The 13848-nt window shown below is 41.0% G+C and overlaps 1 protein-coding gene across 7 annotated transcripts in view; it reads left to right on the top strand.

Annotated features, from left to right (window-relative positions):
• GRID1 (glutamate ionotropic receptor delta type subunit 1) overlaps positions 1 to 13848 on the top strand; it is a 528159-nt gene that overhangs the window by 214071 nt on the left and 300240 nt on the right. For all 7 annotated transcript variants that reach the window (XM_074924306.1, XM_074924305.1, XM_074924304.1 and 4 more), the window contains one exon: positions 1782 to 2066. In XM_074924306.1, coding sequence (XP_074780407.1) covers positions 1793 to 2066 — 274 coding nt within the window. In that variant the 5' untranslated portion in view covers positions 1782 to 1792. The remainder of the gene's footprint in view (positions 1 to 1781; positions 2067 to 13848) is intronic.

The raw sequence follows: 13848 nt of genomic DNA, 5'->3' as shown, positions 1-13848 counted from the left end.
TCTGTATATAGAGAAGATCAAACATTTTCTTTCTGTTATCCTATATCAAAGTGAAATGTATTTGTTTTCTGTTGGGTCTAAGAAGATACTTGGTTAAACATTTCATTGGTTGCATTAGAAACAGTTTTATGTATTTGATTACCGTGGCTTCACGTAATTAATATTAATTTATAATTAACTGTTAGTTACTATTAATTATTCATAACCTGTCCAGTCCCTTTGACTTTTTGGGCTCTGAAAGTGGAGAGAAAAGTGTTCAGAGGAGGAATAATAAATTCTTTTATTCCATAGTCCTCATTTTTCTCCCTTTCCGCTCGCTCTGTTCCCCCGGAGATGGGACGTGGGGGGTCAGTAGGGGGGTGGCAGCCTCTCCCTCCTGTGTCGCCAGACCCGACGTGTGCCCCAGCCCTGTGGCTCGTGCCCTGCGTGTGCCCCCTGCTCGCCCGTGTCGAGGCAGCCACCGTCCGTGGGGGAAGCACCAGTGCCAGCAGCCTCCCAGCTCCAGCTGAATTCCCTGCTCAGCTGCTCTGCGTGTCCTGGGGGGGCTCTGAATTCCATCCCAGAGGCTCTTTCGTTTATCCGCTGTTACAAGCTCACCTGGACTGCACTGGGACTGGGGAGCATCTCCAGTTGTCTCCTGTCTGGCTTTCTTATGGTGGGTCTCCATCCCGAGGAAGCAGAGCGGCTGTTTTTCTTGGGGCAGGCTGTGCTTGGCCAGGTGGTTGCTCAGGAGGAGCTGCTGAAACTCTGAGCTCACCCCCAGCCCTCTCAGAGGAGGAGGAGGAAGCGCCAAGTGCCCCTGGAGGACCCTCCAGGCGGGTGCTGCCCCAACCTGTGAGCACTCCCTGTGCTGAGCTCCCAGCGGCCGACTTCGTGCCACTTATTACCCGAGAGGATTAGTAATAAAAATGGGCATCAACAGCTGCTTTATAGTCTTGCACAGTCCTCCCACCACCACCACTGACTAAATAGCTGCCGAATTATAGCTGGAGGCCTTGGCTGGAAGGTTTTTCCAACCCCAGCTGAATACCAGGTTGTCTTCCCTGGAGGAGTCCTGGGAAGATGGAGCTGTCTGAGCGGCTCTGCCCAGGGCTGCCCGACCCGCGGGCCGTTAGGACTCACCTAACACCTTGTGCTCAAAGGTAGATGGCCTCAAATGGGCTTGCTGTGCTTTCAAAGAGTATGTGCTTTTCCAGATCGTTTAAAAGACAGCTACAGTGTTGTTAATAATTGTTTAGTCATTCCTGAGTTGCCTTTGTTCTAACAAGTGCCTTTGTTTCTTCGTTGCTCTGAGATGCAGAGTGAATGCTTTTTCATCAAGTTAAAAATCCTTCAAAACTCTGTTGTATGAGACAAATCCTTGAACCTGAAAATGCTCTTTATTTTCTGAAGTCTTCATCCAGTGTGCGCAACGCAGATTAAGAGGTCAAAGCAGTGAAGTGGGTTTTAAAAGATGGGAATCCAGTGCCTTCTTCCTCCAGGAATGACCTGAAGCAAGGGCCGTAATCTCCATCTGCAGTGGCTCCTGCCTGCAGAAATGACAGCAGTAATGTTATCTGTCCTCAACTTCGTCTTATCAATACAGGTTGCAGATACTGTCTGCTTCTGTAAAGGTACAGGATGTAACTCTGAAACGTTTCAGCTTGTACTGTGATAGAAATAATTTCAGCTCTCTGTTAATGGTGAGGGTAAAGCCTGTCTTGTTCCTGTCGTAGCATCTAGGTTGGTCACAGTAATTGTTAAGCTTGTTCTAAGCCTGCTTTCTTTCTTGTCTTCTTCAGCCTGTGACCTGATGACCCTGGGGATCTTAGCCTTAGTGACATCCACTGGCTGTGCCTCGGCCAACGCCCTGCAGTCCCTGACGGATGCCATGCACATCCCACACCTCTTTGTACAGCGCAACACGGGAGGCTCCCCACGCACAGCCTGCCACCTGAACCCCAGCCTGGAGGAGGAGGAGTACACGCTGGCCGCCCGGCCGCCCGTCCGCCTCAATGACGTGATGCTGAAACTGGTCACCGAGCTGCGCTGGCAGAAATTCATAGTGTTTTATGACAGTGATTATGGTAAGTAAAGTGGAGAATTTCAGATACTATTAAATTGATTTAATTTTAACTGGGAGACGGAGAGGAAAATATAAAGGGAGGGGTGGAATATAACCTTCTGGGTTTTTCATTGACAAAGAGGAAAGAGTTTCAAGAGGATGCAGGTCTTTGGTTTGAAGGAAAGGTTGCTGTGAAAAATAGTTCTCAGACAAGCAGCAAAGTTGCTTAGCAACACCAGCCAAGACAGCCAAAGTTTGAATCATCTCACACTTTTTCAGTAAAATATTAATAAAGTGTTGACATTGGTTGGCAAGGGGTCACGAAGCTGTGCAAGGAAGTTCAACATGGCCTCTACCCATTCCCAAAAAACACTTTCTATAAAAGCTGAGTATTGTTCTCTTTAAAAATTAATTTTCACAATAACTATTACCATTTCTTTTTTTCACATGCTTCCTCACGCTATTCTCCTTTCGTTTGGACTAAATTTCACAGTGATATACTTCCTGGCATCAAACCAAAAAGTAGAGTTAGCGTTCTCACTGCATCTGATGCATTTCCTTCAGCAAAATTTTTACTTTGGGCTGAAACTTGAGGAAAAGGAGTCTCTACCCAAGCAAATTTAGTACCTTATGGTGGGTGTAAAGAATCAATGAAAAAAATAAATCTCTCATTGTGCTAAGCTCTCGGAATGAAAGGGAACTGTGTGCATAATTATTCCCTACCCCCCCATCTCAACTGATAGGAGCACTGTTCCATATGTCTAACTTGTGGTATTTTCGGCACTGTCATCTTAGGATATAGGATCTGTAATGGGGAAAAGAAATTTTCTACAGTATGTTTTAAAACCGTGCAAACACTTTTGGTTTAAAATGTGATGTGTAAGCTTTTGGCGTGGTGACTTACTATGAACAGAATACAAAGAAAGGAAGTTAAGGTTAAATTGCAGTTGGAAAAATAATCTAATGTGTATCTGAGGATATGGTTTAGATTTTATACATAGTCTTCTGCAACTGCAAAAATAGATTTTTATTTGCATTCTCCCTATATAATGACAGATTTTCAGTAGTGAATCAGAGAGAAGTAATGTCTTTGATGTTGGAAGTTGGGAGACTCGTGGTTTAAAAAAAACCCAACAACCACCAAAACAAAAAGGTTATGCAAAGGGTCCTGACCTCAGAAGAGCTCTGAAAGTCTTGAGTATGACTTTCTGTCCTCAGTTGTTAGAGATGTCACTTGCTGCTTCTTCAACAGGCACATTGAGGAAGATGAGGGTAATTTTAAGTGGGAAATCATCTGAGGCTGTAACATCCTTTTCATTATATGGAATTATTTTAAGTATGAGAAGTTGTCATAAACTGTAGACTCTAGCGTCCCAGCAAATAAACTGCCATGTGATTACTGTCCCATGTAACACTTGACCAGTGAGTGCTTTGAAAGCAAACACCACAAGGTGTGTGGTAGTGTTCTTTTGGTGGCCTTCTGCTGGTGATAAAGGTGATATGTAGCAGAGGATTGGGTTTAAAAAGTTAAAATTATCTAACAATATTTTTTTTTGTTGTTCTTGGATAAAATAAATCTTAAAAGGATGTCTTAAAACATGTTTTACAACATCCTTTTATAGTTACTGTTTCTCTTCTGCTGATTTGTAGCTTTAACCTTCTAAAACTGCTTGAGTTGGGGATCTTTCAACCCCTGGGAGTCCTGGCCCTGGGAACACTTTATGTACAAACTCCTATTGCCCGTTTTCCTTGGTAGCAAACCTGGTACTGAACTCTGGTATCGCTTATTCCAGTGGTACATCCACGTTTCTTTGCCGTTTTCTGCAAAGGGTTAACATCTTGGTACCAAATCCCGAAACCCTTAACTGAATTTAGAGAGTATGAATTATGATCAAAGTTATCTTTTATCACCACAGACTGACCTTCGGTCTGTACCAGTAAGATACTAAAAGGGATTGGAAAATCGTTGCAGTCATTGGGTTCGTTCTGGTGGGAGAGCATGTTGTGTCCTGCAGCTGCCCATGGGCTCTTTCCTCTCCTCTTCCTCTCAGATGCCACAGCCATCTCGGACTAATTCCACTAGAAGGATTTTTTTTCATAAGAATTTGGTGGGAGGAAGGATAAAGAAGCCAATTATCTTTCCATAAAGAAGCCAACTGCACCTCGCCAGCTCTGGGCAGGCTCCGGTGAATCGGGATAGTTATCCTGGTTGCCAGCCCCTGGAGGCTGAGCGCAGGGGCAGCAGCCTGGCTCCAGCACGTGCCCGTTGCCTTCGTTAGTGAGCTCAGCACTAACGGGGGGTTTCCGTGTCTCCAGCAGCGCTGCCCGCTGCCCCGCAGGAGGGAGGTCACCTGGACAACACGTCTTCGTGATTACAGAGAGTTTCCAGCACTGGGCTTTTGTGGAGTTACTGGAATAAACGGTCCTTCTCTACCTGCTCTCTGGCAGTTACACTATTCCCTTGAGTAATGTTTTAATTTGTCCATCTGCTGATCTCTGAAAAGCAGCCGATCCCTTGGTGTCCTCCTGGTGGAAACTGTCAGGTTTTCTGAAGACAAGACAACAGTGCGCAATTTAAAGAAGTCCCGTGTTTATAGTAATGCTGTGCTATACTAGAGCTGAAAGTTACGTACCCTTATGAATTACTTGTCCCGTATCAGACATACATTTTGGATTATAATTTCTGCAATGGTTAAATTAAGTAAAAGTAACAGACTTGGCAATTAGAAATAAAGAGTACTCGCTGAACAGCCTAACGAGCCCCTTAATGTTATTGTGCTTACAGTAAAATATGCCTTGTTTTAGGCTGAAGTGACAGATAGAAGTCTGTATGCACAACTTCAGTGAAAGAATGTGGCCCTTTCCAGTAAAAGGCATTAAGTTCTGTAACAATTGGAGAGATTTCACAGGAAAAATGCAGAAGTTTTAGAGAAAAAAGATTGTTAAATGGAGATAATAGAAGCAGGATGAAAACTGTGGTATTCTATTTAATGTGAAAGCAGCTTTAAGATTTTTGTCACTTGTGGTGAAGAAATGGATAATAGCAAGAAATGGGTAATAGTGTGGTGCTGGAGAAGTGACCTTTCCAAGGCCTCAGACTTGATAGTTGGAGCATCCAAACTCTTCTTGATGATGCATTGTTCTACTGAGCAGTACTAATGGGGGAAAGGTCACTCGATGCGTATCCGTACAGTTCTCCTGTATTTGTGTAAGAAAAGGTTTCTACAGATACTGCATCTTCATGACTCAGCCCTTGTTTTTCCACTTTCCTCATTGATGTTTTGTGCATAATTTCAGAAGTGCTTGGGAAGCTGCTCCCCGTTGATCACCGTGGGAACTTTTCAGCTGTTTGATATGAAAACGATGGCTGGGCACTATAGCAATTCAAGTCGTAGCTAAGAGAAGGCTTCTCTCTTGCTGGTGCGTTGTAGAGCTGTTGGAGCTCAAGGCCAGAGTGAGATGGTCTGAGCCTTTGCTTTGTCTCTGCTATCATTGCCATGATCTTGAGAAGGCTTTCTATAACCCCTGTGTGTTTCCCTTTCCCATCTGTGAAATGGAAAGAAAAACTTTCCTCCTAGCGTGACTGAATGGGTCTTAGAAATTTCTGTAGAAATTCTTTAGGCAGCAGAATTAAGTGGCACGTTTAGGAATAAGACCGTTCCACTAAGAGCTCTAGGAACCACGGTCATGGCAAATGCATTATTTTACTTTAAATACCTTTATAAAAATCCCATGCTAAATCATGGTATTTGATGTTAATTTTCCGGGGAAAGAAATGAATTGATCCTAAGTTTGTCAACAGCTGTCAGGTGACGCTCTGTGGATCTAGGTCTACCCACCTGTTAAAGAACCTGCAACAGAAATCGGGTCTGTTGTATCATCGTAAAAACCTTCAGCTGTGCTGATGTGTTTTGAATTGCTTTTTCCTCTACAAGAACATCTTTTGTGCCTCCATACATTGTGTCAGTGTGTAAAGGCCTGCTGGGAGTTTAATTTTTTTTTTTTTTTTCCTGACCTCCTGGATATAGAAGCATCAGTAATCAGATTTTCCGACACAAAAATTGGTATCGTGGCAAGTTTTAAAAAATCTTACGAAGCTCTGAAATTGCTATGGGTTAAAAGCAGCGGGTGCTGCCCACGGTACAATGAGGTTGGGTAACAAACAGTTGTAAGTGTGTTTCTAGGGTGAGGAGATAAACAGATGTATAGTTAGAGGAAGGATGTGAGAAGGATTTTGGAAGCTGGATGTGAAAATGAAAACAATGAGGAATACCAAGTCTTTTTTGAAGAGAGATGTGAGTAATAGCTATGTTTACAGTAGATGAATCGTACTGTTGAAAAACACTTTGTCTCTGTAGTTATATCAAGTCTCTCTGCTTTCCTACATACATGAACATGTACCCATATTACGAAATGTGAGACAAAACAGATTTTTTTTTTTTTTTTATGACTCCGTTTTGTCATTGAAAATGGGACTAGACGTGTGAAAGGGAGCTGTAATATTCTGAATTTTTGGTGTCAATAAGTGAGTGTAGTCTGGTGAAGAAAAGTGTGGTACAAAAGTTTTAAAGAAGAAACTTTGGAAGGATTTTAGACCTTTCAAATCTTTCTATGGAGCTTTGTACCTACAGGAAAAAGAAACCCCACAATTTATTGATTTACAATTTATTTTCAGGGTTGTTTTTTTTAAGATTAAAGTTGAGATTAGAGTTGTGGGTGGGTTTTTGTGGTTTTTTTTTGTTTGTTTTTTTTTTTTTTTTAATGATCATTGATGCCACATTAATTTTGAATGCTTCCTGGGGAATCTTGCGATGTAGAAAGAACTTGGTTTTCAGTGTGATGAATTTCATGGGAAGTTTTGTTTCCTACAGCAATTACATGACAGTTTTGTTTCTGAGTCTTACCTGTCACGGGCCTCACAAATTTTGCACCACCTAGTTATTCATGCATAACCAGGGATACTGGATGTCTAGAATCCAGACAAAAATAAAATCTTAAATTTCTACCTGTGAAAAAATGGATGACTTTCCTGTGGAAAGAGCATCTCTTGTAACGTAATGTATCATCATCGTTGTTGCTGCAGAGAATGCCAGGAAAGAAAGAATTCAGCCAAGTTATCCAAGTCCCATGGGGAGTTTGTGATGCCATGGAGTAGAGGAAAAACAAAATTGACCTTTTACATTGAATTTGATCTGGAACCTCTTGAAGAAATGGCATTGTGTGTTCCCATATTTATCCTTGAATCACTTTTCTGACTGTAGCAGCACTTAAAGTAATTGGCCTGCTTAAATCAAGCCTGAATTTTTGTCATTTTTTGATACTATCTTTTTATTTAGTAATGCATTGCAGTATATAACACTGAATGTAATTAGAGAAAGTCAATTTCACTTCAAATTGTTACTTATAAATTAATTTTAGTACTTTGATTTTTAAGGTATATGAGTAAAGTGTGCTAACAGCAGAAGTAAGACTTCCTCCTCTCTACCCCTCCCCTAATTCCTAGCAGAAGATTGTTTCCCATAAAAACTATTCACTAAATACTTTGAGGGCAATGCCTGATACGATATACAAATGATTTTAAAGTGACAGTAATGCCTTTATTCTGAATGGATGCTGTCATAGCCTACAGGGAGGTTCGGTGGTGGTAAAAGCCAGTCAGAGATCTTTGGACCAACAGTTTGGGCAGTTTCAGGCAACTTGTCCTGCTCATAAATTCAAGGCAAGTTAAGGAAATAAGTTCAACCTTTAAATAGTTTGAAATATGTTTTGCGTAGAGAGGGTGCAAGCTCTTTTGAAAAATTTAAAATGCTGTGGAGTGATTCTTTCAAAACAGAAGGTTTGTGCTTTTTATTCAGAGTTGTTATTTTAAAAATCAGTCTGTATTTTAAGAGACTTCAGAAGTATATATCTGGGGAGATGCTCATGAAAAAAATGAAATGCTTTATTAGAATCAATTTTCCACCAGTTTTTCAACTCAGTCATCTGGTTGAAAGTGATTATTAATCTAGTCCTGAAAGCACTCACTGTGCATTCTTTACTGTCTCTCTTTCAACTCAGAGTAACATTTTGGTGAACAGTCTCCAGGATCAACTTTGCGGAGACCAGTGGCTATTGATGACTCCGTTTTTTCCCTTTTATATTCTGAAACAGAGGAATGTTTCATAATACAGCACGCACTGTCTAAAGAAAGTGCAAAGTTCAGTAGCCTGGAACTGGAATGTGCAAATTAATTTATTTTGAACAGAGAGGTCTTTTAAAATTGCAAATGTCATCTGTAGAAGTGCCGAAGTTCTTGGACTTTCTTTCCCTGACTAATGGTAGTTTGAATCTCTTGACTTTTCAAGCCATGGCGTAAGGCTAAACTGCTGGGCATGCGAAAATGTCAAGGATAAATGTGAGGATGATTTGGTGTACTTGAGCAGAGAATCTGAGGAAGCAATTCAGAAGGTGTCACGGCCCGGACTGGAAGCCCAGAGAATCCCCATTGTTTTGTGATCCCCTCGGGTTAAATTAAGGTGAAACGACACCAAACAACCAGTTAAAAATGTTTTACTTGCAATAGAGAACAATTTAAACTTGGAAAAGGATTAATAAGCAATGTGGTCTCTTATAAATCTATAAGAAAGAAATGAAAAGAAAGGAAAAAAAAAGAAAGGAGAGAAAGAGAGTCAAATAAATCCAGATCACTACCCCTGGATCCAGCATTGTCTCAGGTCGGGTAATCCTGGGTGGTGGGTGCACACCCAGCAAAGTTTCTGTTGCCTTTAAAAATTCATCTTACCAGCTGATTAGCATGCTAGACGAGGAGGGGCAGGCATCCCACAAATTCATTTCCATGAGAGTCAAGGAAAAAGGTGGAGCAGGGGTTCCGGCTGAGTCCGTGGTCGTTGCCCAGTTTTGGTTTTTCTTCCGTTCCCGGAGATGTTACCGGTCATCCCAGAAATGATCATCTCTTACCAGTTCTTGTTACCACTGCAGATCTCCCCCTTTGAGGCTTCTCTAAGGAATTTTGTCAATACAACTGCAAGGCAGTGGGGGCTGCATCCTTCAACACCCCCCTGCTTCCTTCGGTGACATTCCTTAGACCAATCCAAAGGCCAGAGCTTGTCCTGGAGGTTTCTGTGTTGATGAACGTTCGAGGCATTTCTTCCCTCAGTTCCGTACAGAAGGGAGTCTCTCTAGTTCCCATTTGTTAGAGAGTGAATGTTTATACATCCATTTAGAAACAGTTCAATGAACGCAGAGCTGGGAAGTGAATAGCAGAAGGATAGAAGTCTGACCTGGAGGATGGATGTAGGGCTTCAGGCAGTAACACCATCATCCTGAGAAAATATACTTAGATATCGCACTGTATAATGAACTTTGGTGAGTAAGTTCCCAGTCTTTATTGTCTTTCCTGGAAAGTGGTAGAGGAGAGGGAGAGAATTCTCTTATATATATATACACACACATATATTTATATATATATACACATAAATATATCTATATTTATGGATTTCAAGGAAAGTGGTAAAGGTGTGTATATATTTAAATACATGTGTATATGCTTGTGTGTAAATGTAGATGTGAGTACATACGTGGAATCCAGGAAACAAATTTCCTCTGCTCCCTTCCTGCCTTTGCCCAGTCACTCCTCGTAATCTTTCTGATGTCACTCTGGGCAGATCTTTTGATTCCTTCCTCCATGAAAACTGATGTGGTGGGTTTTTTTGTTTTACTCAAGAGTTGGTGTGTCTTTCCATCACTGCTTTGTGTCTTCCTTATTGAGACAGAAATCCCGTTCCTTCTCCTCCTCATGCTTCTTGTATTTAGATACTGTGTTTTATTTATTTTTCTTGTGGCTAAGCTTGTTTTGGAGGGTGTGCTGGCTTTCTTCAGCACCCTTTCCAAAGGCTGGGGCTAGTGCTTTGACCAGGACTATTCCTTTTCTCTGCTGATCGATGACAAACAGTGAATGAATGTACTCTGAAGGATTCTTTTTGTTTCTCCTCTGCTTGTGAAGTTAGAGAAGAGATAATGTTATTAGTCATTGTCTTCATAGAAGGGATTAATCTCGAGGACCACAATGAATGTAAAATTCCTGAAATCTTTTTAGAGGAAAAGTATGGTAGAGAATGTAATTTTTATAGAGCCCCGAGGGTCAAAATGGTTCTCTACATACTGTGTGGCTATCAACAAATAGAAGCTATTACCACTTCTGCACAGTATTTTATGCTTGTGATATATTCATATATTTGTAAAGTGGTAGACTACTGCATTTCTGTGTATCTAATGTAGCAAAATTATTAGACAGAACCAGGCTTTTGTTCGACATCAAGGAACTGTAAAGGTCTGATCCATGCAATCCAAAACTGCATTTAAATGTTAAGCCACAAATTTATTTTTTTTTTCTGAGAAGCCAAGTTAAGACTGTTAATAGTCTGTACTGCAGTTATCTTTGTGGAATATGAAGTATCATTCATATTCTGAATTAAAACAAAGGCCCATTCTCCTAGACCTCATAGAAATGCAAAATAAACTTTTATTTTGTAACAGCAAACAAGAAAGCAAGATATTTTTCCTTAGCTTAAAAAAAAAAAAGGGGGGGCAATTATCAAGAAGGGTAAGCAAAGCTTGACTGGTTTTTCAGGTGGAGGCGAATGCAAAGGTAAGTTACATAGTCTGCCTCGGTTACTGAATCGGGAAATGGTAGAAAATGGAGAAATGTGAACTCTCAGTGAAACCCTCCTGGGATTCGTACTGGCCAAGTGTCCATCTCGGTGCTCCCTCTCTTCGGGAAGTCATCAGCGTGAAACTGCGGAGACTCCCTCAGCCACGCGGATCTCAGAGCCCTCGGAATTGTCAGGGCTTAGAGCAGAACCCCAAGTTGTACATTTAGTCAATACTGGAGTCATCTCTATGACTTTACATTGACCTGTCCGTTTAGTGAGGTGGTTCTATCGTGGCATCTGTGCAATTTGCAGTTTGATGCCTCATCCTGTAAGATGAAGTAGCCGTGCTCGTTCCATCGCTCTGTGCAGAGACATGGGGAGCGTTGGACTGCTGAGATATTTGTGTGACTATGAACTTGGCATCTTGAGTTTCAGTAAGGTTCTGAAACTTGTTTTTAATGTCTAGCTAGCTGTCCACAGCCAGGTTCCCTTCCTGGCCAGAGGTGTGCAAAGGTGAGAGAGTTTTGCTTTTCCTTGAATTGTGCTGTGCAGGCCTTATGTGCTCTCTGCATTTATGTTCTGGTGTATTTAATGTTTAGATCTGTTGCTTCGGGAGTTATTTTAAGAGTTATTTCAATTGGGTAAAACAAAAATAGAAGCAAATGCATCATTAGACTGTAAAGAATGAAATAAAAAGTGGAGAAAAGAAGGCTTTGTAGTTTGGATTTTTCAGTCAGAGCTCATTAGGAATGTAATCTGGATATCTGAGTTCCGTTTGAATGATTTAATATTTGTCATGTTATTATAGCGTTTGTTTAAATGGAAATAATGCATTATTTTTTGTGTACAAATTGAGTAAAAAGGATTAGTCTCGTTAGTGGGGAACACTGAGTCCTACAGAGATCCTTTTTAATACTGAATATTTTGTTTCCGTATCTCTTGCTTCAGTAATCAAGACCCGAATAGGCTGTTTCTAACAAAAACATATGGAAGAATTGTGGAGGGCTTCAAGGAAGATGAAAATTAAGTAGGAACATCCCTCACAATAATTTCATTGATATTCCCAGCGGAGGGAGAGCTCTGAATGGAAACACAGCTTCTGTAACACTACTTGGTGGCAGTAGTTCAGTTCATCACTTCCGAAGCCCTACAGGGTCAGGCACTACTGACAGTCCCTGTTTTCAGCAGCCTCTCCCATCTCTGTCAGAATCAAACCTTTGGCTGTGTAAATCTTCAGCTGTCACACACGCAGATGTGGAAGGGAATTCAGGATAGTAATTCAGCTCTGGTACGTATCATGGCTGGTTCAAACTTCATTTCCAATGTGATCACGATTTCTTGTGGTCTGCCGCTGGCCACTCTTTGCTTATATCATCAGCAAAATACCTTCCTGGTGGAGCACCCATGTAGAGTGGGGAAAATAGAGAAGCTATGCCAGGGAAGACTGGTTGTTATGTTTATACCAAAAGACCAAAAAGTATTCAGTCCCTGAAATAAAAAATCTCTTCCTTGCATAACGGACCATAACCCAGAAAACTCATTTGTCCTAATGCAACTCCTTAGTGATTTTGAAAGTCATTTTGCTTTGGCCCACTGGTATTAATATTTGATATTGCTAATAACAGGAATTAAGATATATCTTGTCTTCCAAAAGCCATATTATATCAAGGGAACTTTGCTAAGACAGGAATAACCCATTAACTAGAACCAACAATTCTCTGTAATCACCTTTATCCTTCAAATGACAGAATCTTTACAGGAAGGAACTGTCTGTCTTCCATTTATTTTTGTCAGTAAGAATATGAATTCCCCCTGCTGTGGAAGAATAATTAAAGGTCAGATTCTGGCGGCACAGCTTGAGCACCAACACCTAACCAGGTACCCCACCAGGCACTTTTGGTGTCATACAAATCCTGTTGGCTGATGGAACAGCAGCGTGCTTTAATTTTGAGTGAAAATCTTCCCTGTTGCTATGCATTAAGGATGTTGTGTTATGATTACCTTGTATGGAAGTATATTTTATTAGGGAAAAAAAAGTAATAGATTGGACTGCAGATATTTGCCTCCAAACGACAGTTCTGGTGCCCAAAGTGCACTTTCCTTTTAGCAGGTAATATTTGGTGATGTGCACTGCCTGTGCTGTACAAAATAGTATCTGTGGGAGTCTTTGTGGTGGTTTATGTCTTTTCTTCTCTCCTTTCTTGTGCAGCCACATAAGTCTGGACAAGCTGTAATTAAATGAAAGAATATATTATAGTATTAAAACAGGAATAACGAGGGCAGCCTTGCAGTGGGAAGGGTGGGAGGCAAAGAGGGACGCTTCAGACGTTGGGTTATTGGCCAGTTAGTGGGGTTGACTGAGTACTGATGAGAGATGTATTTAAGTCTTTCTCTCAAATTCTACTTGCATCATTAGGAACAAAATTCCCAGTAATGGTAGAAGGCATTGGAAGCCCAGAGACAAGCGAGTTTGGCAAGTGCAGCCACCCTGAGTAACCATGGAGCAGCTGCGGGGAGACGGCACGTTGGTGTGATGGCAGCAGTGGCACCAGGGGGTGGAAGTGGCTTTGTTGGAATCTCAGACTGTCCCCTTCCTGTCGGATTACTGTAATTTAGCCAGTTAACTTTGGATCTGGTTTAGTAACTTCTGCTGTGCAACAGTAACAGACAGAAAATTAGCTAATTAGCGATAATAGAAATCTTGAATGTGTTTTGGTTATGTCAGAGAAAAGACATTTAGGGCCTCTTCAGACAGTTGCATCAGAAAATCATTTGATGGTTTATAACATGATGTGATTGAAAAAATTCTTATTAGACTTAGGTGTCAAGAGAGAAATCTACCAAGTTAGCAGTGCGATTTGTCTGCTTCCCTTTATGCATTTAGCTCTTGTAGCAAAGGTGATAGAAGGGCTTAATTTCACTAACTCAGCAACTTCATTGCAGTACTTTTTAAAAAAATACAGTGTAAAAATTAACTAAAAGCTTCACTTTTGGAAGGAAGGAAGCTTGTTTTATAGATTGAGATCTGTTTTCGTGTTTAAGTTAAAGAATCTGGATGAGGTTGATTTAAATATAAAAAATAAAGATTAAAACGTTACTACCTTTTTCTCTAATTATGCCAGAACTGATGTACCAGTGCAACTTTAAATGAGT

Source organism: Athene noctua, chromosome 21 (genome assembly GCF_965140245.1).
Source record: "Athene noctua chromosome 21, bAthNoc1.hap1.1, whole genome shotgun sequence".
In the NCBI taxonomy this organism is placed as follows: Eukaryota; Metazoa; Chordata; class Aves; order Strigiformes; family Strigidae; genus Athene; species Athene noctua.
Note: the sequence above shows the minus strand (reverse complement) of the source record. Positions and strands in the feature narration are given on the sequence as shown.